Source organism: Lissotriton helveticus, chromosome 4_2 (assembly GCF_964261635.1).
Source record: "Lissotriton helveticus chromosome 4_2, aLisHel1.1, whole genome shotgun sequence".
In the NCBI taxonomy this organism is placed as follows: Eukaryota; Metazoa; Chordata; class Amphibia; order Caudata; family Salamandridae; genus Lissotriton; species Lissotriton helveticus.
The window spans coordinates 10,129,105-10,151,982 of NC_136064.1; the positions used below are offsets into that span (position 1 = coordinate 10,129,105).

The window sequence follows — 22,878 nt, forward strand, 5'->3', positions numbered from 1 at the left end:
CATGTGTGAGTGCTGGGTGAGCAGTATGCGTGTGAGTGTGTGTGAGCAAAGCAATGTGCGTCTGGAACTAAAGTGAGGGGTGACTTGTCTGAGTGTAGGGTGAGTAATGTCTGTCCGAGAGCTGGTAGAACGGCAAAACTGAGTCTATGTGCTTCTTTAAAAAAAATTTCATACGCTCAATTGAAATATATACTGAAAATACTTCTTTTACACCCCCTTATTTCTCAAATTCTCGTGAGGGGAGAACCTGTTTGAGGAAACCTTGGGCTATCACATGACACAGAAACCATTAGACATAAAGACCAAGGGGGTGGTTATTGAAATATTAAAGCATAAGGAAAAAGTAAAGCAACTACTTCTAGATTATAAGGCGCAGAAAGATTTACATATTTAAGACGGTGAAAATCATCCACCACGTTCACTAGGGGGTGAGAATGAAAATGACCAGTAAGAGATGAGGAAGCGTAGATTTGACAACACATAGAAGTGCATTCTCCACTGAATGATACAGATTTATATTCTACAAAACTCGTAGAACAGAAAGGTTTGTTACCTGTTAGAAACGTAAAGTCTTATGCCTTGAGAAACTGATACCTATGTTACCATAGGTTTTACTACAAAGTAGGGAAGCAAAATCAGCAACTTTATAGAGCAGTCATACTGGAATTGAGAAAGTATTTAAGTTGTTTCTACACAACCCACAATACATCTAAGCTTCTGTGGAACCAGACTCCCTTACAGTCACTACTGCAAGAAAGTGTCTGTAAGAGGTAGGCCTGAAAATGAAGAGAGCTGTAGCTATAGGGTATAGCCAATTCCAGAGCCCTTTTGAACGTTTGAGTGTGGGAAAACTGGATAAACTGTTACAGTTGCTGGAGCAGTAGCAGACCAAAGGCCTTAATAGAGCAAGCATTTGCAATGCAATAGGTCTCGTAGTTAAGTGAGTTTAAGCTATTGGCATTGTAAAGAACAATGCCTTTTATTTAGGGTTTTAAAAAGAAAACAAAAATAAAAGGCATTGTTATTTGCAATGTCATTAGCTTAAACTCTCGTAACTGCGAGACCTATTGCATTGCAATTGCTTGTTTAGGACTTGTGCCCTGGCAGACATGCCAACCCTCCCGATTCAAGAGGGAGACTACCGATTTCAAGGCTAGTCTCCCGCCTCCCGATTTAAGCATCCAGAAACCCGATTCCACAGGAATTACACAATGAACTGCTTCTGGTGCTTAATATAACTCAAAGTTGAGCTAAACGGAGAGCTCAAAGTTACGTTGGCTCTCCACGTTTGTTTTCCTCCCCACATCCCGTAGTTGTGAATATATTCTTGCCTGAGCCAGGCCAAAAGCTATTGGTATAGAAGTGAGCTTGGGCGGGCCCAGGGTTCAGAACTCCAGAAACAAATGTATTTTCCTGCAGCCTCCGAGTCCTAAAAGGCTCGGCGGCGTCCCCTGCTTCATGTTGTTAATTGAGAAGTGTGTGAAGGCTACGGCGGAGGTTTCTGTGTTTTCCGATGTTGCACGGGAGGCGAGGGCAGGCCGCTGTGTACCGGCTCTGGTTAACCCCTTGCAGGCTGCGGCCTCCTTCACAAATGAGGGTGCATCGTTAACAAACCTGACAATTGTAACTCTTTTTTACATCTTTCAAAGTTAAACTAATAATGATAACCAATCAAAAACCTTTATATTAACATAAAGTGCCAATGATACATTATAAGATGTGAGCTAAGTAATAACAGAGAAATAAAAAAAACTTATAAACAATATTACAAATACCATGTTTCCAACAGAAAAATATTACAAGTAGCACGTTCACAGCCCTAGTATTGTTTCTGTTTTTTGTAGGATTTTACCAGTGGTTGTCACTCTGACGTCAATGAACGATCGTGTGAACATTGTGTTGACTCATTGGTAGCTCTTCCAGTCTACCACCTCCGAATATTACACCGGAGAGATGAGTCACAGCACTTCAGGTGGGTGCTTTTTGCCCCAGCCTGGGTAACGCACAAAAAGAACACACCTGCGCACAAACAAACAAAGTAGTAGCGAGGAGTAGATTTTTCTTAAATATGCAGATTGTGCGATAAACTGGGAATGGCGCATTTGTACCTTACAAAAATAGGGCTCCTTATGCACAAAGGATGCAGCTACATTTGTTTCCTTCCCATGCCCCAAAGCAGTCTGTCGCAACATTCCCTCTCAAACAATCATTGGGGCATGCAGGTGAAACTTTCAATCACGGAAAACACGGTAAAAGAAAAGTTACTAAAGACATTGGCCCTGATTACAGAAAATAACAGTTCTTCGGGACTTTACTGTTTTTCCTTCTGCTAGCGTACTCTACCTGCTCGGAAGGGCATCAACTACAGAAATGCTACTGTGCTGGGATAGGTGGTTTTATTGGGGGTGTTTCAGCGCAACACTGGTACTGTTCCGACCATCTTGTAGAAGAGTCCGTGGGTTGATCCCTACCGACAAGATCAGTCTGGGGCCCCTCAGATAATGCCGAGTATCCAGGAGACGTAGTGGTTCTCTTCAGCAACCCAATGCAAAGAACTGATGCTACCCTCATTACTGACTGCTGCATAATGTGTGGTAGTAGTGCACTGTTGGCAATGTCTGTCTGCTGCATAATGTGTGGTAGTGCACCTTTGGCAATGTCTGCCTGCTGCATAATGTGTTGTAATGCACTTCTGGCAGTGCATGTCTTCTGTATAACGTGTGATCACACACATTCTGCAGTGCCTGTCTCCTGTGTAATGGATGGTAGTGTACTTTCAGCAGACTTTTCATGCATTGATGAAATTAATACATATGACTCTCTTCCTGGAAGAGAGCATGCTACATTCTACTTACAGGTGTATGTATGACCTATTTCTATAAAACAGAAGTTATTTCTTGAAGATGGTAAAAAAACATCTCTCCCAGTTACTCCTGCGATCCATTTTGTGTTACGCCTGACCCGCTTCGTGTTACGCGCTATTCAGGTCTTTGCACCCACGCATATTTCTCCCTCTTATCGAAGTTGAAATGTTGGCATGTATGCCCTGGTAACACATCAACCTTGCTCCAGAAGGAAGTGCATAAGTCAGCGTGCAACGTGACAATCAGACTGCCGGGAAACACATCTGCGTAGAGTGCTGAGCAACGAAGGTGCACTCCGGTTAGTCACACATGCGTCGTGACGCAACAGATCTGTGACGGTGCTTGTTCCACGCTCGCTCCTAAGCATGCGCACCGACCCGCAAGAGGAGGCGTATTCCAAGATGCTCGCTCCTCTGCATGCGCTGCCTCCTCACCAGCGCCTTGAGCTTGGGTTGTTATTCGCACTACACCCCCAGGGCCTGGGCCCCAGACCTCTTTTATAAGTACAAACAAAAGTACATGCCAGTCTTAATGTCCACGTTCACTTTCCAAAACAGGCGTTGAGACATCCCTCCAGCACTTCCACAACTCCGTTGAAGCCACTCTTTATCTTCTGCATACAAAGCTGCTCCAATTCAGCACTGCACAGTAGGTTGTTCCAACTCGTCGCTGATGTGGAAAGGATACAACTCTCTCGTATTGGTTTTAAATAAAAGCTAAATATTTTATCTATGCAAAGTTACATCAGATAAAGAGGAACGTCCAATCCACCTCAAGATACATATTCAAACTGCCCCTTTGTAGGATGCACATTCTAGATTTAGCATTCCATGGTTCCCCCTTGCTCACCATAATTATCTAACAGTTCTAATACACTTTTATCTACATGCCCCAGGCTATATCACAAAGCTCTTGTCTGATACTTGCAAACATCATGAAATTGCACCTTGTCGCATGATTCACTAAGCCTTTTTGTACAAAAGTGTGGTTACTAAACTGGTGGCCCCCTATACCCTGTCAAGAGCTCTTCAATCAGCCACCTTTAGTCTGAGTCAACAGCCAAGGTTCAGAACGCTGAAACATGGAGGCAGGACCCTTGGACTTCTGAATTCAAGACTATGGAATAATATGGTCCCTGTAGCCAACACCAGAGATTCAAGAAACGCCTTAAAACGGAACTCTTAGGCTGGCGCTAGACTGACAACCTGCCATGAAGATTAATGAACAGTAAGGGGGGTCAGGCTCTGAATTTCCTGCCCAGCTCCCACTAATACTTCTGTATGCCCCATGAAAGCGGATACAAAAACCTGTTCTATATAAATGCATGAACAGTACCTTGGAAGTTGCATTGATTCTTGTATTCTCTATTAACAGATTGCTCAGTAGGCTGCACGCCAATGCTACTAAAGTGCCCGGATATTTCATTTGATTAAATTGTTGATGCTCTGCCCACAGGGGCCGGTGAGGAGGCCGCTGATGAAGGCCGGGATGCCTTGCAGACATTTTGCTTCAATAAGATAAGGCAGATCCGTCACTCATCGTCATCCAAGAAGCAAGACTGCAGGAGAAAGAAAACCACGCAATCAAGGAAGGCAGCCACCAGTGATGTGAACTCGGCAGCCCCCAGCGCACTTGTGAACAGGATGTACCTGAACAACATCATGGCGACGATGAAACAGGTACAGTCAGAAGAGAAGCTGCTATACAGAGATGTATTGAAACAAAAGAAAGGACTGTGGCGTTTCATAAACAGAAATACATTGTACGAATTGGGCATAAATTTGTAGTGATGAATGTCTAAATCTCTATGACTTTGAGGCCAGTGTTGTGCTATAGAAATCTTGTCACTGAATCAGCGTATTTCCTCTCTGTTGTCCTTTGGGGTCTGAAAAGCATTGTAGTCTTCTAAAGGTTTGAGACATTTTGTCTGAAATATGTAAATTCTGAAAGTTTGTTTGAAAGTATTAAGTTAGAAAATAGCAAATTTGACTGTAAAAACGTAATTACATATTTCAGAATCGTATTTGAATAAAGAAAATAATATACTAATTCTGAATTAGATTTGCATATAAAATAATTAAATAAATCAAAATCTAAATATTTAGCCAACATTGGAACCCTGATTTGGATTTAAAAAGTGTTATATTTCAACCTAAATTTACTAAAATATAAAAAAATCTATTATTTTAATGTTAGAAGGCAAAAAATGTTGACAGCATAATAATTAGTGTTAGCGTGTACAACGTTGTGAGCATGCTTCCATTTGAAAGGAGGAATACTCCAAGGTAAAGTCCCACATATCAGAGGACACTGCTACTTGATATGGAAAGAAAAAAATAAATGATAATTCTGACTAAGACGTTTTTGAAAAATGGTAGTGCAGAATCGGAGAGTATCTTGATCCACCTCCCCACCACCGCATGTTTACATCCAGAACCCCCGGATGTCGGTATAGTGCATTGCAAAGGAGCAAGATGAGGATAGGGGGCCATATTCTGTACGGGGCTGAGGATGTCATGGTTTTGCGTAGGGGTTGTGGAGAGGAGAAACAGATTTGGCTGGTACCTGCCAGCAAGTTGTTGGGTACCTCTATGTTATGCATAGACTGCAAGTCCTGATCATAAGACTTTCCAAAGTTTGTATGGTTGTAGATACTATGATCCTTGCATACGCCTGGCTTCATCCAACATGTTTCTGCCCTTTTCTAAAAGCCTAAATTCTCTCGGGCATTCATCAGGGTTAATCTCTGCCTCCCTGGCCCGAACATAAAGTGAGGGTTAAGTGATTTGTTAATAAAAGCAGAGTGGACCTAACTCTCTGAAGGTAAACATCTAAATTTGATACCATTATTCAAGGAGACAAAAAAGGGATATATTGCAATAGCATAGAAAAAATCAGGCATATTTCTGGTGTAGATTTTCTAATCATCTTGACCACACTCCCAGCGTGTAGTACGGTAATGTGGCAAGTAGCGGCTTTCAATTAAAACAAGACAAATATATACATTTATTTCTACAAACATATTGCCACAGTGGCACACGTGGGGCAAAAGCAAACTCACACAAGTGACCAAGACACACGTGAAAAAAAGGAAGGAACACGTACTTCTTTAGCGTATGCCTGTGCAACTTTACCTAGTCACTACGGTTGTTTGCCTCATGGCCTATTGAGGTGGTTGAGGGGGGGCACCTCCAATAGTCACACACTGAAAGAATGTTGCAAAAAAACACAGAAATAGGTTCAAAAGTAAATCAGGTGTGTCGAGGTACCAGTTCCCACGACAGAAGTTTTGGCTATGACCTTGCTAAATCCACAAGAAAATACAGCCACAATGTTGTGGGGGATTTTAAAAACAGACAAAACTTACTTCATCAAGGAGAAATGCCCGCTTAGGTCCTGTCCGTCCCCTACCAACAGCTGTCTGTTAGGATAGGAAGCGTGCATAATGTCCGCTTATTTAAAGAGGTGAGCCTAATCACTGGCAGCTGACTTCATGTGTCAAAGCTGCCAGTAATTTCGGAATGAGAAAACCAGTACCTCCCTGTTAGACGGGGACTCTGAGGGTCGGCCGAATACTGAGGGAGAGGTCCCCGAGGAGGACCGTCTCCGGCGATCGTACAGACAAGTCACCTCCCTCCCCACAAATAGGCACCACACCAGGTCGAGTTCAATACTTTATATAAGGTTCGTAAGGCAAGGATATTAGCGATACAGGATATCTCGGGCCCGAGGGGCCTCTCACTTCTAGTCTCTGTAGGGGAAAAGGGGGTAGCGGGACAGTCTTGGTACCGGGTCGGTACAGGGGGTGGCAAGAGGCGAGCTCACAATCCTCGAGCTGGAGAGTCTGTGAGTCGGGCCGCGGCAGCGCCAGCAGGCCAAGACGATGGTTTCACGAGGCAGTGGGCCGCGGCAGCGCCAGCAGGCCAGGACAATGGTTTCACGAGGCAGAGGGCCGCGGCAGCGCCAGCAGGCCAAGACGATGGTTTCACGAGGCAGAGGGCCGCGGCAGCGCCAGCAGGCCAAGACGATGGTTTCACGAGGCAGAGGGCCGCGGCAGCGCCAGCAGGCCAAGACGATGGTTTCACGAGGCAGGGGGCCGCGGCAGCGCCAGCAGGCCAGTCACGGATGAGTTCTTCTCGGGTCTCTCGACTCCAGGATACAACTGCTTCCTGGTCTGGCCCTGCCCCAGTTATAGGTCTGGTCCCCTTTGATGTCCGGACCCTCGCGCCTGGGGGCCGGGAGGTCCGGGATGAGGGAGTCCAGACACCCAGCCGGGGGGTGGAGCCAGCGCCCAGGGCGGCCCGGGGTGATCGACACCTGGCGGAGGAGAGCCGTTGACGATTCCTTCTCCCATTGACTCGCCAAGTGGTCACTCTGCCTCCTGGGCGGAGGTTGGTGCCTCGATGTCGGGGCTGGCCGGGCCCAGGGTTAGGGTCGAGTTGAGGCCACGCGGCCTCGTGCTGTAGTACCCAAAATGGCGGCTGGGCCGAGGCCGGGGTGTGGATGGTGACCCGGGCCAGCTGGGTCCGGAGCTGGTGTCTTGTGGTGGAGGGATTGCAGGGCACTTCGGGTGGTCGCCGGGGGCTCTGGTTGGGGATTCAGGGAGAGCCAGGGTCCGGGTCCCGTTGCGGGGAGGGGGGACAGCCCGACCATGCGGCCTGTCCAACATGCGTCCCCCCCAGCTGAAGGCGGGGAGAGTCAGCCATCTTCCTGGGGACTCTCCTCGCTGAGGCGGAAAAAGCGTGACAGGCCGTCGGCGTTGGCGTGGTCCTGGCCTGGACGATGTTCCACCGTGAAGTCCATCCCCTGCAGGGAGATGGACCAGCGCAACAGCTTCGGGTTCTCTCCCCGCATTTGCATCAGCCATTGCAGGGGTCGGTGGTCTGTTTGCACCCGGAAGTGGGTGCCGAAGAGGTAGGGCCGGAGCTTCTTGAGTGCCCAGACTACGGCGAAGGCCTCCCTCTCAATGGTGCTCCAGCGCTGTTCTCGGGGCAGTAGGCGTCGGCTGATGAAGGCCACGTGTTGGTCGACCCCTTCGGGGTTGAGTTGGGAGAGGACGGCCCCCACACCATGATCGGAGGCGTCCGTCTGCACAATGAATCCCCGGCTGTAGTCGGGAGCCTGGAGCACGGGGGCCGTGCACATGGCGGTCTTTAATTTGTCGAAGGCCGATTGGCAGTCCGGGGTCCAGTTGACTGTTTTGGGGCTTTTCTTGGAGGTGAGCTCTGTGAGGGGCCCCACGATGCTGCCATAGTCCTTCACGAACCGCCGGTAGTATCCGGTGAGCCCCAGGAAGGCCCGGACCTCTGTTTGGGTCGTAGGGGGTTGCCAGGCCTGGATGGCAGCAATCTTGAGCTGGAGAGGGGCCACCAGCCCGCTTCCCACTTGGTGTCCCAGGTAGGTCACGGACCCTTGGCCAACCTGGCACTTGCTGGCCTTGATGGTGAGCCCGGCTTGCTGGAGGGCGTGTAGAACCTCCCGCAGGTGGCGGAGGTGGTCGGTCCACTGGTGGCTGTACACAGCAATGTCGTCCAGGTAGGCGGCGCTGAAGTCTTCCAGGCCCGCCAGTACCTGGTTCACCAGCCGTTGGAACGTTGCCGGAGCGTTTTTCATGCCGAAGGGCATTACTTTAAAGTGGTAGTGCCCGTCCGGGGTAGAGAAGGCGGAACGTTCTTGGGCCCTAGGGGTGAGGGCGATCTGCCAGTAGCCCGCTGTTAGGTCGAAGAGGCTCAGGTAGCGGGCGGCCCCCATCCGGTCAATTAGCTCATCTGCCCGGGGGATGGGGTGAGCGTCGGTCCTGGTAACTGCATTCAGCCCCCGATAGTCCACGCAGAACCGGAGCTCAGGGGCAACGCCCGGGGCGGCCGCCTTGGGAACCAGGACGACTGGGCTTGCCCAGGGGCTGTCTGAGGTTTCGACCACTCCTAGGGTCAGCATTTTGGACACCTCGGTCTGGATGCAGGCGCGCACCCAGTCTGGTACGCGGTACGCCCGGTGTCGAATAGGAGGGCTGTCCCCGGTGTCCACATCATGAAGGCACCAGGGGGTGACTCCGGGTGTGAGGGAGAACAGGGAGGCGAACCGCCTCAGGAGGGCTTGGCAGTCTTGGCGTTGCTCCGGGGACAGGGCCTCGGAGAGCTGGACCCCTTCCACTGAGCCATCCCGCTCGAGGGTCCTCAGTAAGTCCGGAAGGGGTTTGGAGTCTTCTTCCGTCCCGTTATCGGTAGCCATCAGGAGGCTGAGTTCGGATCGCACAAAATGGGGTTTGAGCCTGTTGGCATGGAGGACCCGTAGAGGGTTCCGGGCAGTCTCCATGTCGATTAAATAGGTGACGGGCCCCTTGCGCTCGATCACCTTGAAGGGTCCGGACCATTTGTCTTGGAGTGCACAGGGTTCAACCGGGGACATCACCCAGACCCGTTGTCCCGGTTCGAACTCAATGGAGGATGCGTGCTGATCGTACCATCTCTTCATGTCCTCCTGACTGGCCTCGAGATTGGCTTTGGCGGTTTCTCGGAACCGCCGGGTCTGGTTGCGGAGAGCCAGGAGATACCTGTAGATGTCCGGGGGAGTTTTCTGGGGAGGCTGCTCCCAACCTTCCTTGACTAGGCTGAGGGGGCCCCGGACGGGGTGCCCGTACAGGAGTTCAAATGGGCTGAAGCCGAGGGATTTCTGCGGGACCTCCCGATAGGCAAACAGGAGGCATGGAAGTAGCACGTCCCACTGGCGTCGAAGGGGTTCCTCTAGGCCCATAATCATTCCCTTGAGGGTGCGGTTGAACCTCTCGACCAGTCCGTTTCCTTGCGGGTGATAGGGGGTCGTGAATTTGTAGGTGACCCTGCATTGTTGCCAGAGAGACTTCATATATCGGGAGATAAAGTTCGTGCCCCTGTCGCTGACGACCTCCCGGGGGAATCCCACCCGGGAGAAGATCCCCATCAGGGCTCGGCCCACCACGGGGGCCGTCACAGTCCGAAGAGGGATGGCCTCGGGATAGCGGGTGGCGTGGTCTACTAGGACCAGGATGAACCGGTGTCCTTGGGCTGTTCGGGGGTCGAGGGGCCCCACAATGTCTATTCCCACTCGTTCGAACGGGGTGGTGACGACAGGAAAGGGTTGTAAAGGTGCTTTGATTTTTCGGCCACTTTTTCCGCTAGCCTGGCAGGTGGGGCAGGCCCTGCAGTGGTTGGTGACATCCTTTCGCATTTGGGGCCAGAAAAAATGGGTCACCAGGCGGTCGTAGGTTTTATCCTGTCCCAGGTGTCCGGCAAGGGGGACATCGTGGGCTAAGTTCAGGAGAAAGTCTCGGAAGCGAAGGGGCACCACCAGTACCCGACTGGCTCCTAGTTCTGCAATTTTCTGCTCGCTGTAGAGCAGGTCTTGGTCCCAGTAGATCCAGTGGGCCCCCGAGGTATCCCCTGTGCTCTGGGCCAGGGCTTGCTGCCGGAGTCCTTCGAGAGAGGGACATGTTTTCTGTTCGGCCCGGAATTGTTCCTGAGTGGGGCCTCCCTCCTGACGCCATTGTGCCAGGTCAGGGACGTCCCGAAGCTGGTCTGATCCTTCTGCTGTTTGGGTCGAGGGACTGGCTTCTGGGGTGGCCTCCTCGGGGATGAGCGCGGGAGGAGGTTCCGGCCACTCGGGCTCTTTTAGACTGGGGACCGCGCGGGCGGTCATGGACCGGGTCGTGACGCAGACCCATTCGGGGAGGCCGAGCATCCCCAGGTGTTCCCTCCGTTCGACAGCTGCCCAGGGAGAGCTTTCGAGGTCGTTTCCTAGGAGGCAATCCACGGGGGCATCATCGCGGACCGTTACCTTTAACATCCCTGTTACTCCTCCCCACTCGAAGGGGACGCAGGCCATGTGGCATAGACTTTCGGAATTGTCTGCTGATCGGACAGGGCAAAGAATGTTCGGCAGGATTTGGTCGGGGGTGACAAGGTGGCGTCGGACCGCCGTTACACTGGCCCCGGTGTCGCGGAGGGCTTCCGCCCGGCGGCCATTAATGTTGACCCACTGACTGTACTTCTGCGTGTTGGCGGGAAGGGGGGCCCGCGGAATCATCTCTCTCTCCCCCAAGCAGACCAGCGCCATGGCGGCTGGTGCCCACTCAGAGGGGTCGGTCTCGTACTCTTCTTGGTCTTCCGGGATTAGTTCTTCCCCTAGGGCGGCCGCTGTGACCTGGCGGGGGGTAGTGTTCGGATTCTTTGGGCAGTTGGGATCACTGGCGTAGTGGCCGGGTCGCTGGCATCTGTGGCACATAACGTTGGCTCGGAAACCGGCCCGGATGGCTGGGCTCCCTCGGCCGACCGGGGTCGAGGGGCTGCTTGTGGGTAACAAGGGGCCGGGGTCTCTCCCCCGACCCGGGCCTCCTCCTCCTCCTCCTCCTCCTCGGGGGCGATGGGGCCCTGGGTACGGTCTGGATGATTCGCTGGGTCCGTTCCGGCCAACTCGGGTGCTTTCCCACCGGTCGGCTTCGGCGGCGAGTTGTCGAGGTTCGGTTAGTTTACTGTCCAAGAGGTGTTGCCGGAGTTCCACGAAGCAGTTGTTCGACAGGTGCTCCCATACGATAAGGTCAAAAAGTTGTTCGTAGGTGGTCACTTTGTTGCCCTTGATCCACCCTTCGAAGGCTCGACTAAAGAAGTTCACGTACTCCACCCAGGTCGTACCCGGAATCCGTTTGCAGTCGCGGAACCGCTGGCGGTACATCTCGGGTGTGAGCCCGTATCGAGTGAGGAGGGCGGCCTTCATGTGGTCGTAGGATGTCATCAGATGGTCCGGGAGTTGCAGCAGGGCGTCCCGCCCTTCGTTGACAAACCTCCCCCATAATCCGGCTCCCCAGTCGCTCCGTGGAATCCGGTGGGAGGTCATGGCCACCTCATAGGCTTTAAACCACTGCTGTATATCATCGTTCTTGTGGTATTCCCGGATGACATCTTTGGGGATGTGAACCTTGGGCTCGGTAGAGGCAGGCAGGGTCGGTCGTTCGGGAACCCGAGTTCTTTATTCTGTTTCTGGATTTCCAGTTCCTTGAGATTGCGCTCATGTTCGTACGCTAGTTTCTTTTCCTCTAGCTCTCTCTGTTTTTGCTTCTCTTCTCGCTCCTCTCGGAGCCGTAAGTGTTCCAGCGTTATTTTTTGTTCTGCCAGCTTGAGTTCTCCATCCAAGCGAAGTCGGGCTAGTTCTAATTCGTGGAGTCTGCTTTTTTCTCTTTCTCGGATCTCTTCCAGGGAGAGGCCCGCTCTTCTTTCTTCAGTTGGTGCGGGGCTCGTCTCGGTTGTTCGTGTTCGGGGTACGGCCGTACCCGTTTCTGCCCAAGCTTCTAGGGCCCGTTTGAAGTCTTCCTTTGTGCTCAGACCGGTGGTTGGAAGGCCAAGTTCTATGCAATACTGCTTCAGTTCTCGGTGGTTGTAGTCTTCCAATTTTTCCATCTGGAATTTTTCCGTTGTTCCGCTCTCTGTTGTCATGGTGGTTGTGTGTCGTGGGGCGAGTGACTTTCTGTACGATTATGCGTAGGTTCGGATCCCGTCGCTGGCCACCAATGTTAGACGGGGACTCTGAGGGTCGGCCGAATACTGAGGGAGAGGTCCCCGAGGAGGACCGTCTCCGGCGATCGTACAGACAAGTCACCTCCCTCCCCACAAATAGGCACCACACCAGGTCGAGTTCAATACTTTATATAAGGTTCGTAAGGCAAGGATATTAGCGATACAGGATATCTCGGGCCCGAGGGGCCTCTCACTTCTAGTCTCTGTAGGGGAAAAGGGGGTAGCGGGACAGTCTTGGTACCGGGTCGGTACAGGGGGTGGCAAGAGGCGAGCTCACAATCCTCGAGCTGGAGAGTCTGTGAGTCGGGCCGCGGCAGCGCCAGCAGGCCAAGACGATGGTTTCACGAGGCAGAGGGCCGCGGCAGCGCCAGCAGGCCAAGACGATGGTTTCACGAGGCAGAGGGCCGCGGCAGCGCCAGCAGGCCAAGACGATGGTTTCACGAGGCAGAGGGCCGCGGCAGCGCCAGCAGGCCAAGACGATGGTTTCACGAGGCAGAGGGCCGCGGCAGCGCCAGCAGGCCAGTCACGGATGAGTTCTTCTCGGGTCTCTCGACTCCAGGATACAACTGCTTCCTGGTCTGGCCCTGCCCCAGTTATAGGTCTGGTCCCCTTTGATGTCCGGACCCTCGCGCCTGGGGGCCGGGAGGTCCGGGATGAGGGAGTCCAGACACCCAGCCGGGGGGTGGAGCCAGCGCCCAGGGCGGCCCGGGGTGATCGACACCTGGCGGAGGAGAGCCGTTGACGATTCCTTCTCCCATTGACTCGCCAAGTGGTCACTCTGCCTCCTGGGCGGAGTTTGGTGCCTCGATGTCGGGGCCGGCCGGGCCCAGGGTTAGGGTCGAGTTGAGGCCACGCGGCCTCGTGCTGTAGTACCCAAAATGGCGGCTGGGCCGAGGCCGGGGTGTGGATGGTGACCCGGGCCAGCTGGGTCCGGAGCTGGTGTCTTGTGGTGGAGGGATTGCAGGGTACTTCGGGTGGTCGCCGGGGGCTCTGGTTGGGGATTCAGGGAGAGCCAGGGTCCGGGTCCCATTGCGGGGAGGGGGGACAGCCCGATCATGCGGCCTGTCCAACACTCCCATTCCTATGGTACCCGAGGTAAGGACTTCCTATTGAACAGTTCCTTAGACTGCAATGGAACAAACACTATGAAACATTCCCACCCCCACGGGCCACCTAACTTGTGGCGACTGCAGAGATTGCCAGTTCACAAAAAAAGTGCACAACAGTGGATCTTGGAATGATAAACCCTTGGGTACTGAAAATTGTCACAAACTGCAATTCTAGTCACGTCATCTATATCCTGAAATGCCCGTGCAACCTACTATTCGTGGGCATGACCACAAGGAAGCTACAACCAAGGATCACAGAAGCATGATAAGGTGCATGAGAGATAACAAAGGTCACAAGGACATTTCAGACACCAAAAACACACTGCAGACAATATTAAATGATATGTTATTGAGAAACTAAAACGAAGACATGAGCAGGGCTCTTCTAGAAATATGAACAACACTGCGCATTTCGCTTAAAGACAGACAACCAGGGCCTGAATGACAACAAGCAAGTAATCTCAAACACCTTTCCCTCGACAACACGTGGTCTATTTGACTACATGTAGGGAAGTGTCCCTTCTCACTTTGGCCCTTGTAAGTCCACATTTCTATGTCACCACCACTGTATATAAAACAGATACAAGATATGCCCATCCTTAGGACCAGTTCAGGCTTTACCACATATCTCAGAATACATTTCTGTGGATAGGACAAGAGGACATATGAATTACTTCCCTATGTTTAGACTTAATACTTGCATCACAAATAGAGTGTCTTGGGTGGCCCGGGATCTATCACAACTACTCCCGGTCCCCATATGTATTTGGATTTGTGTACATTTTCATATGTTTCTTTTCAAAGCTCTTTTTCTTTAAGGCTCCATTGCCATATCCTTTAGGATAGCCCTGTCATGTATATTCCATTTTACATACATTATCTCATCCGCATGACTATAACGATTCTAAACAGGGGACCTGATTTCACACCACATCATTGGACACAACAATATACAGATACTCTCCGTTCAGTTAAGGCTGACATGATAGCATCTCAACACTTGCACACACGTGTAAATTCTACAAACTTGGTGATCCGGGTCGTCCCCGGTTTATCAGGATATACATACCTCACTTTCAATGAAGGTAAGACAGTTCCAATTGCATACAAATCACATTTATACACAGATGCTGAAATGCGATTTGCTGTAACAGAAAAAATACTGACCGCAGTACAGACTGCTGTAGTGAGAGAAAGAACACTTGCACAGGAAAAACACATTACCGTTGTAACTCCGGTACCATATTTAGAAGCTGTTAGCAAAGCAAGCATTGCAAATGCGAAAGCACTACATCCACGATGGATACAATGGGTTCATTATCTCACTGCAACAGATGTAGATTACAGATACGATTCTACATTGAAAACGCAAGCGTTCCTGCAGTATGAACAAGAATACCCTCTCCTGAATAAAATCTTGCCTCTAGAGAAATATGAATAAATCATTTACACTGATAGATCCGCTCAGCCTGCTATGGGAAGTAAACAGCAATATAGCGTTGCATGTCCTATAGTGAAGGGTCGTATGCGGGATGGTAAGTTCCATCCCAGCAAAACGGCTACACAATCTCTTGGAGATTGTACAGCGTAGGTGACAGAGCAGAAAGCCCTGATTTTGGCACTACAGTACACGTATCGGAAATTCCTCACACTGATGGTGTGCGATTCGTTTTACTGTGTGCTGTCTTACAATGAATATCTTCATTACTGGGACAATGGGTTTAGAGATTCCAAGGGTTGCACAATTAAACATAAATTGTTATGGGAACAAGTGGCAAAGCTGAAAGCATGCCTTCCACGGGCTCAAGTTATTCACACTTTGAGTCATCCGCCTGTTGGTGTACACGTTGAAGGGAATTCACTGGCTGATGAAGCCGCCAAGGCGATAGTGCTAACTGCTACCGTTGCTGCAATCACTCGTTCTAGCACGAAGATGGACGGAGACATACAGATAGCTGTCAACGCCCCTGCCGTTCCGAAAGGCTTTTGACTCAAATATTCCTATAAATTAGATGCGCAAAACACACCGTATGCTGAAATCCAGGAGTAGGGGGTAGAGTTATACCAAACACAGATCGCATATTAGGTTTAATTTCAGCGGCACACAAGGGCCTGGGCTCTGCACATGCAGTAGTCGCTGCTTGAGTTTTGTTACTAAAGCGGCGATTCTGGTGGCCAAGTTTGTCTAAACAAAGGCTTATGTCTTAAAGTGCGACATCTGTCAGCAGATGAAAGGTTCCACTGTAGCACGGCCACCACAACACCCGTACTTATTTCAGACAGACTTCTCGCATGTGTCTATTTGGACCACTGCGGCTACTTAAATTCAGACGGGTCTTACAAGTACATATTGGTGGCAGTGGATTCATGCTCTAGATTTCTATGGGTTTGGCCTCCGCTCTCTGATTCTCGGACTGTTATAAACTATTTGTGAGTCTTCATCGGGACATACGCTATTGGCACATTAAATTCAGACCGTGGCCCTGCGTTTAGCTCTCGGGCTTACAAGGAAGCCAATGAAAGTATGGGCGTGGCCATGTGGTACTCCTCCCCCTACCATCTCGAGGGTAATTCGGTGGTGGAGAGGAAAAAAACGGGTCCTAAAGCAATCCTTAACAGCAAGGGTATTAGGTGCGTGCAGTAGTTAGGTCAATAACCTATACGGGGTCTAGAGAGCACTGAATAATATGCCAAAAAAATCCTTGGGAGGACGTACCCCCTATGAGATCCTGTTTGGGACAAGAATGTGAGTACGTGACCTCAATAGTGCCAGCACAGTGGTGGATGTAAAACAATTTGAATTGAATGATCATTTGGCTGTTTTACAGAAACTCAATGAATTCCGGGCATTACAAAGCAACGTCCAAGTAAAACGCACTGCCACTGGGGAAGTGAAACCGGTTCCGGCACGACCTGTCTAGGTCCCAAAGATTGGGGACCTGGTCAGAGAAAAGATTGTGAACAAGGAGTTTGAGCCATCTTACAAAACACCTGTACCTGTCCTGGCTGTCCAAGGAACAAGAACAGTACTTCTTCCACCTCTTGCCGGCCGCAAAGAAAAAAGATTTATCTTCATTGATCTGATCAAACCACACTGTGGCCGATTCTCAACAGCTGGCCCCGTGGAGTCCTGAGTACCCACAGATCTCCTCTCCCTACTATACAGGAAGTTCAGATGGAGATATTAATAACGTTACAAGACTCCTCTATGCAAGATGCCGTAGTAGCCAATAACGGATTACAAATTACACCTGTTGAAACAGAACCACTCAAATACTACTGAAACGCAAATTGCGATTCAGCCCAACAATGAACTTTAGGTGTCTTCACAAGAAGGAACTGCCAGTTCTACAAACATTGCTGAGCTCCCAAAGATAGATCGACCTGCGTCTGGCTACTTCATCAACTTTGACTTTTCTTCACATCCAAGTGAACCTGAGCAAACGCCACCTATTTCCCAAAAATAACAATTTTGACAATTTTATCTCTGGCTGTAAAAGACTTACTTAGTTGAAGTTGAAAGGGATTTATTAAGCGCTCTACTACCAGGTGGTTTCTTGGCGCTACTTAGTGTACCCTTGGTTGCATCTTTGGTTTGCATTTGGGATCTTTTTCCTGTTAACTTGGATTGGCATAGTAACTGTCTTTTTCCTACTACTGAATGGACATTACCACCCACAACGCTCTGCACTACAACCTGTGAACTTGGTCTTTAAACCACATACGTCATCACAGCGTATACAGAGAGACCTATCCCTAGTGAACATTTCAGCAACTCCAGTAATGGATTGTATAGTTTGGGATAGGGTTTCAGAATGATGTATTTGGTCCCACTGAACATTTGAAAATTCCACACGTGTTAAAAATTTCAATGAATGACTTCATTACCCTGCATACACTCTGATGATTGGGACATTGAGACTGTAAATACTATGCTTTCAGATTTAGATCAATCGGCTGCATGTTCTTACAGGGAATTGTATGAAGATACACCTGATTACGTAACTAAACATGCTATCGGACCAGCATTATGGTCCTCACTTTTTTCACAGAGCTAGTGTTCCACGCATTGTAAACACTTACCACCAATGGGAATGTTGCCCAACACCACCTAAAGGGGAGAGGATGTGGTCTCATGGCTAGACTGCCGACTTTGGAGCTGGGATACCAAGGTTTGAGCCTCGGGGTCGGCCCCACATTCTGTGATTCTGGGCAAATCACTTAATCTCCCCGTGCCTACAAAAAAATAAATGTGTCCTTGTGTAACGTAACTGGTGCTCACGTAAAGCGCTCAAGTACCTTCGGGTCAAGTTCTCACTGTATAAATCTGCAAAAATAAAAAATAAAGGTAGTTCTGCCTCATTCGCACAGAAATGTGCATACTTTTTAAGATTCAATACAGCAGACCCAGTGTCATACTAGAAGTTAGTACAGACAAATACAACTGCAAAGAAAATGATGCTGACTAACACAAAGCTCATATATTCAGCTCCTTTCATCTCCCAATTGTCTATACAAGGTTTCGACTATTGGAGGGACACGATAGACACTAAATTAATCAGGGGTACAAAAGGTTGGCAGGTTCAGGGAACTGAGGCTTTGTTTAGAGCTTGCCTCATACCGTTACAGGTAATAATCCTGAACAGAACTGTGCAACAGACTACCTGCTACAGGTTTGCATAAATGGAAGACCTGAAAACACCAAGTATCCCCTTACCTGTACCTATTGCAGGTATATTGAATGACGCAGTGATTAATGAGGAGGCACTGGGTGCAATGCTACAGAATGGTACATACAATTCTTCACCTCCCAATTGGAAGGGATGGTTGGTTTGGCCTATCAACACAAGTAGGTGTCAAGCGAGATTCAAGGGTAACACCAGAGGGTTTAATATCCATAGGCCGGACCCACGCTATGTACATACAGACGACCCAGGGGTAGTGACTTCTTATAGTGTTGGAAAGTTGTGCCTAGAATGGCTAAAAACCTCAACTCTACAACAGGTGAAACAACTATTGTCCCTTCTAGCAGACAAGATGGATCTTAGGGATTTCTTGTTGGGTCCCAAGAAACCAATTAAGAAATGCTTCTTGTATGCCATCTACAATGAACTATGCAAAGTCTCTCAAAAGGATGCTGCTGAGAGATTACTGAAATTGATAGGATTAACATCGAAAAGGCCCTGGCTGTGGTAGACAGTGGTATGACCACGCTTTCTTCACGTATTTACTCACTGGGCAACATAGTGTCCTCGGCTATCGACATAATGGAACAAGATTTGTCTATTCCACAACATGGGCAATCTCATTTGTACTCCTTTATGCTTTTAAGCTGAACGCTGCAATCATTGCGTTCAGGCCACGTGCCATGGAAATACATTAACAGCACAAGTTTGTTTTCGGATTACAATGTGGCCGACAGACAGTGGACTACGGCACGCAGAGATGCAAAGTAGACCGTGCTGCTCATTGAGAAATTTGAGAAGTTACCTTTCACTGTAGGAGAGTTGCCATCTACTGAATGGTTAATTTATGGCTACGTCAAACTGCCTTCGACATTTCAGTTCCATACTTCCTTTCCTACATCCAGGCAGGCAGATATGAAGCATTGGGTGAAGGGTTCATACAGGAAACCTGGGAGTTACTGTATAAATATAGGTACAGAATTAAGGACACTGAAGTTTAAAAAAAAAAATTCTTTATTGAGTACCACTTTACCATAATCCATAATGACATTTCAAATAGACCATGTAAACAGTATGACAGTTGGTATTGAGTCGCATGATGGAAGCAGCCAGTTTCCTGAATGACCAGATGTCCTGGAGAGTGACCCTGTATCGATCTCATACGTGGGGGGCAAATGTGCTGTTCACATGGATGTCCGTCAGTCTCGGGACAGCGTGGGTCAGTAGTATTGTGCTCAGCAATTGGATGCGACAGGAGATATGATTGAAGAGGGGACCAGATATCACATGGGCGGGAAGAGAGTGCCAGAAGATCTGCATATGTGTGCAATTGTTCGTGACATTATAGAAGGTCCTGCTGCCAGTCTTTAAATTTTGGGGCCCGTCCCCTACCCCAGCGGCAAGCGATCCACCTCTTTGCGAGAAGGAGTGCCAGGGAGACGTAGTGTTGCACCGATGTAGCTATTGCCGCTGTGTGTGTCTCAAAAGCGTCACTATAGGTGCCTCTGGTACATGCAGGTCAGCCATTTGGTCAAGTGCCGCCAGTAGCTCCGTATAGGAGGGCAGTCCAACGCGCTAAGTGTTGAAAGTCAGCCCCTTCGCAACCACAGTGGTCGCAGCGGTCAGTGTCGCGGATTTGGAGGCGTTTTAGACATGCGGGTGTATAGTAAAGTCAGTGGATATATTTGTTGTGTATAATATTCAATCTGCTGTTAGCGGATATTGTACCGGTCTGAACGTCCATTGTTCGTCAGTCAAAGGGGATCCCTATTCGTACTCCCAGCGGGAGCGAGCCACAGATGTGTGTGCTGTCACTCTCGGAGTGGTGCAGTAGAGCAGCGAAACCATGTGTGCGGGGGTGATTTGTTGAAGTAGGACATGTAGTGGGACCATGACGAGGGGCTCCTGCGGGAAGCATGCGGTGAGGGCTTTTACATCTTGCCGCAATCTGAGATGGAAAACCGCTCCAGGGGGGTGGGTGTGGCTGTGCCAAAGAATTGGTGCAAATTAACAAGGACCCCCTGTTTTGGAATAAGGATTCCAGACGACAAGGATAAACACTTTGTAAAAACAGTTAGCTAACAGTCAGACCGCTGGATAGGAAAACAGATCACCCATTATATATGTTCATCAATATTTTACATAGTCACAGAAATTGATTAAAAACATTTCTAAGCAAATTGCTAATTTTTAATTAATTATACAAAAATCAAAAAAACATACAAGATTATTTTAAAAAAAACAATACACAATAAAGGAGGGAATTAATACACATGTATATAACACAAAAAAAGAATTTATTGTGTTGCAGTAAATAAAACAGAGTAAGTAAAACCACAATTCATACAATCTTCCTATGCTAAATTGTACTAGAGATATACAACTAAGCAAATGAAATAAATCGCCAACTATGAATAGCCAAAGTTCTTTCTTAATCATAAAATATCAAAAAACACATATTTATAAATACATAAAAAGTGGCAAAACTAATTTTGTTCGACGCGCGTTTCGGCGTTTCCAAAAACGCCTTCTTCAGGAGCCACAAGGTTATACTGTAATGATTTTGAAGCAAACAAAGGAAACCGACTTCCCGGGGTCAGAGTATTTCGTTTTCTAAACAAACCCTCCACTTATGATCAGACAGGGGATGTGAATTTATATCAATAGATTTGTATTTCCCCCGATCCTTTATCTACCATTAGTTCTCAATTCGGACAGCCGTTTAAAATTCTTTCCTTTACTAGGCACTTCCGAGGCTGTTAATTTTTGTTTGAATTGCTGAGTCGTAGTGTATCTATGTCGATAATTCCAAATGCGGGAAGAAAGGAAAGATAGTTCTCACTTGTAAACCCGGGTTCGTACAGCGTATTCTGAATGCCGGTATTTTCTTTACTCGAGGTCCGGCGCGGTAGATCGAGGTAGGGTCGCGGACGGGCTGGATATAGCCGCTGGCGTCTCCCGACCGTTAGTAATCATATCAGTCAACTGATATGATTACTAACGGTCGGGAGACGCCAGCGGCTATCTTTCCTTTCAAACAAAAATTAACAGCCTCGGAAGTGCCTAGTAAAGGAAAGAATTTTAAACGGCTGTCCGAATTGAGAACTAATGGTAGATAAAGGATCGGGGGAAATACAAATCTATTGATATAAATTCACATCCCCTGTCTGATCATAAGTGGAGGGTTTGTTTAGAAAACGAAATACTCTGACCCCGGGAAGTCGGTTTCCTTTGTTTGCTTCAAAATCATTACAGTATAACCTTGTGGCTCCTGAAGAAGGCGTTTTTGGAAACGCCGAAACGCGCGTCGAACAAAATTAGTTTTGCCACTTTTTATGTATTTATAAATATGTGTTTTTTGATATTTTATGATTAAGAAAGAACTTTGGCTATTCATAGTTGGCGATTTATTTCATTTGCTTAGTTGTATATCTCTAGTACAATTTAGCATAGGAAGATTGTATGAATTGTGGTTTTACTTACTCTGTTTTATTTACTGCAACACAATAAATTCTTTTTTTGTGTTATATACATGTGTATTAATTCCCTCCTTTATTGTGTATTGTTTTTTAAAAATAATCTTGTATGTTTTTTTGATTTTTGTATAATTAATTAAAAATTAGCAATTTGCTTAGAAATGTTTTTAATCAATTTCTGTGACTATGTAAAATATTGATGAACATATATAATGGGTGATCTGTTTTCCTATCCAGCGGTCTGACTGTTAGCTAACTGTTTTTACAAAGCAGTGCCAAAGAATACCTCACTGGTGCAGAACGTTCCCTTGTTATATAATTTACCCAGTTTGTGATTGAGAGTTTACGCAGGAGCTGGCAGCAGCCACCTCCTGTGTAGCACGAAGATCCAGTCGACCCTGGAGGGGAAGTAGGGAGGGGGAGCATAGTGTAGGCGCGTGGAGACGGCGGGCCAAAGCTTGCCAGGCGCTGACTGTGCATTCCACCATAGTGGAGGCCAAGCGGCGAGAGATGGGAGGCGTGCTGAGAAAAGCAGAGCAGGGGGTCTGGAGCATATAGCCTTCTTCGACTGCGAGGTGTGGCATGTAGGGGGGAGGTTTACCCAGTATGCCTCAAAATGAACTTGGGCACAACTAAAGTATAGTTCCAAGTCTGGGATTTCAAAGCCTCCCTCCGCAAAGGGGCGTGTGAGAGTGTCCCATTACAGCCTAGCGTGTTTCCCTCCCCACATGAGAGGGCAGTCAAACTGAGTTGAGTCTTGAGGGCTTTAAAAAAATGTCGGATGGGGGCCTAGGGGATGTTCGTAAACAAGTAGAGTAATTTAGGCAGGATGTACATCTTGATTAGTGAGGTGCGTCCAGCTAAGGAGATAGTCCTAGTGATCCACCTCGAGATCTTATTGGTGATAAGGTCTAGGGCGCGCCGTAGTTAGCCGTCATCAGTTCATTGCCGTTGCGAGTGATAACTATGCCGAGGTACTTAACTGTGTCTTCGCACGACACAAGAGGGTAGTCGGGGATGCACCGCGGAGTGGCATCCGTAAGAGGGAATATCTGAGACTTCCCCCAATTGATCTTTACCCCAGACAGTCTGCCAAAAAGGATGAACAACCGTAGGATAGGGTTGAGGCTGTCTTCCGGATTGCGTAGGTATTGAGTGAGGTCGTCAGCGTATGAAGATATGAGAACTTGCCTATTGGG

At 48.7% G+C, this 22,878-nt stretch overlaps 1 protein-coding gene across 3 annotated transcripts in view; it reads left to right on the forward strand.

The window, feature by feature from the left end:
* Nucleotides 1-22,878, forward strand: part of C4_2H8orf48 (chromosome 4_2 C8orf48 homolog) — a 283,223-nt gene that overhangs the window by 125,319 nt on the left and 135,026 nt on the right. For all 3 annotated transcript variants that reach the window (XM_078640112.1, XM_078640114.1, XM_078640113.1), the window contains one exon: nucleotides 4,320-4,543. In XM_078640112.1, the coding sequence (XP_078496238.1) occupies nucleotides 4,320-4,543 (224 nt within the window). The remainder of the gene's footprint in view (nucleotides 1-4,319; nucleotides 4,544-22,878) is intronic.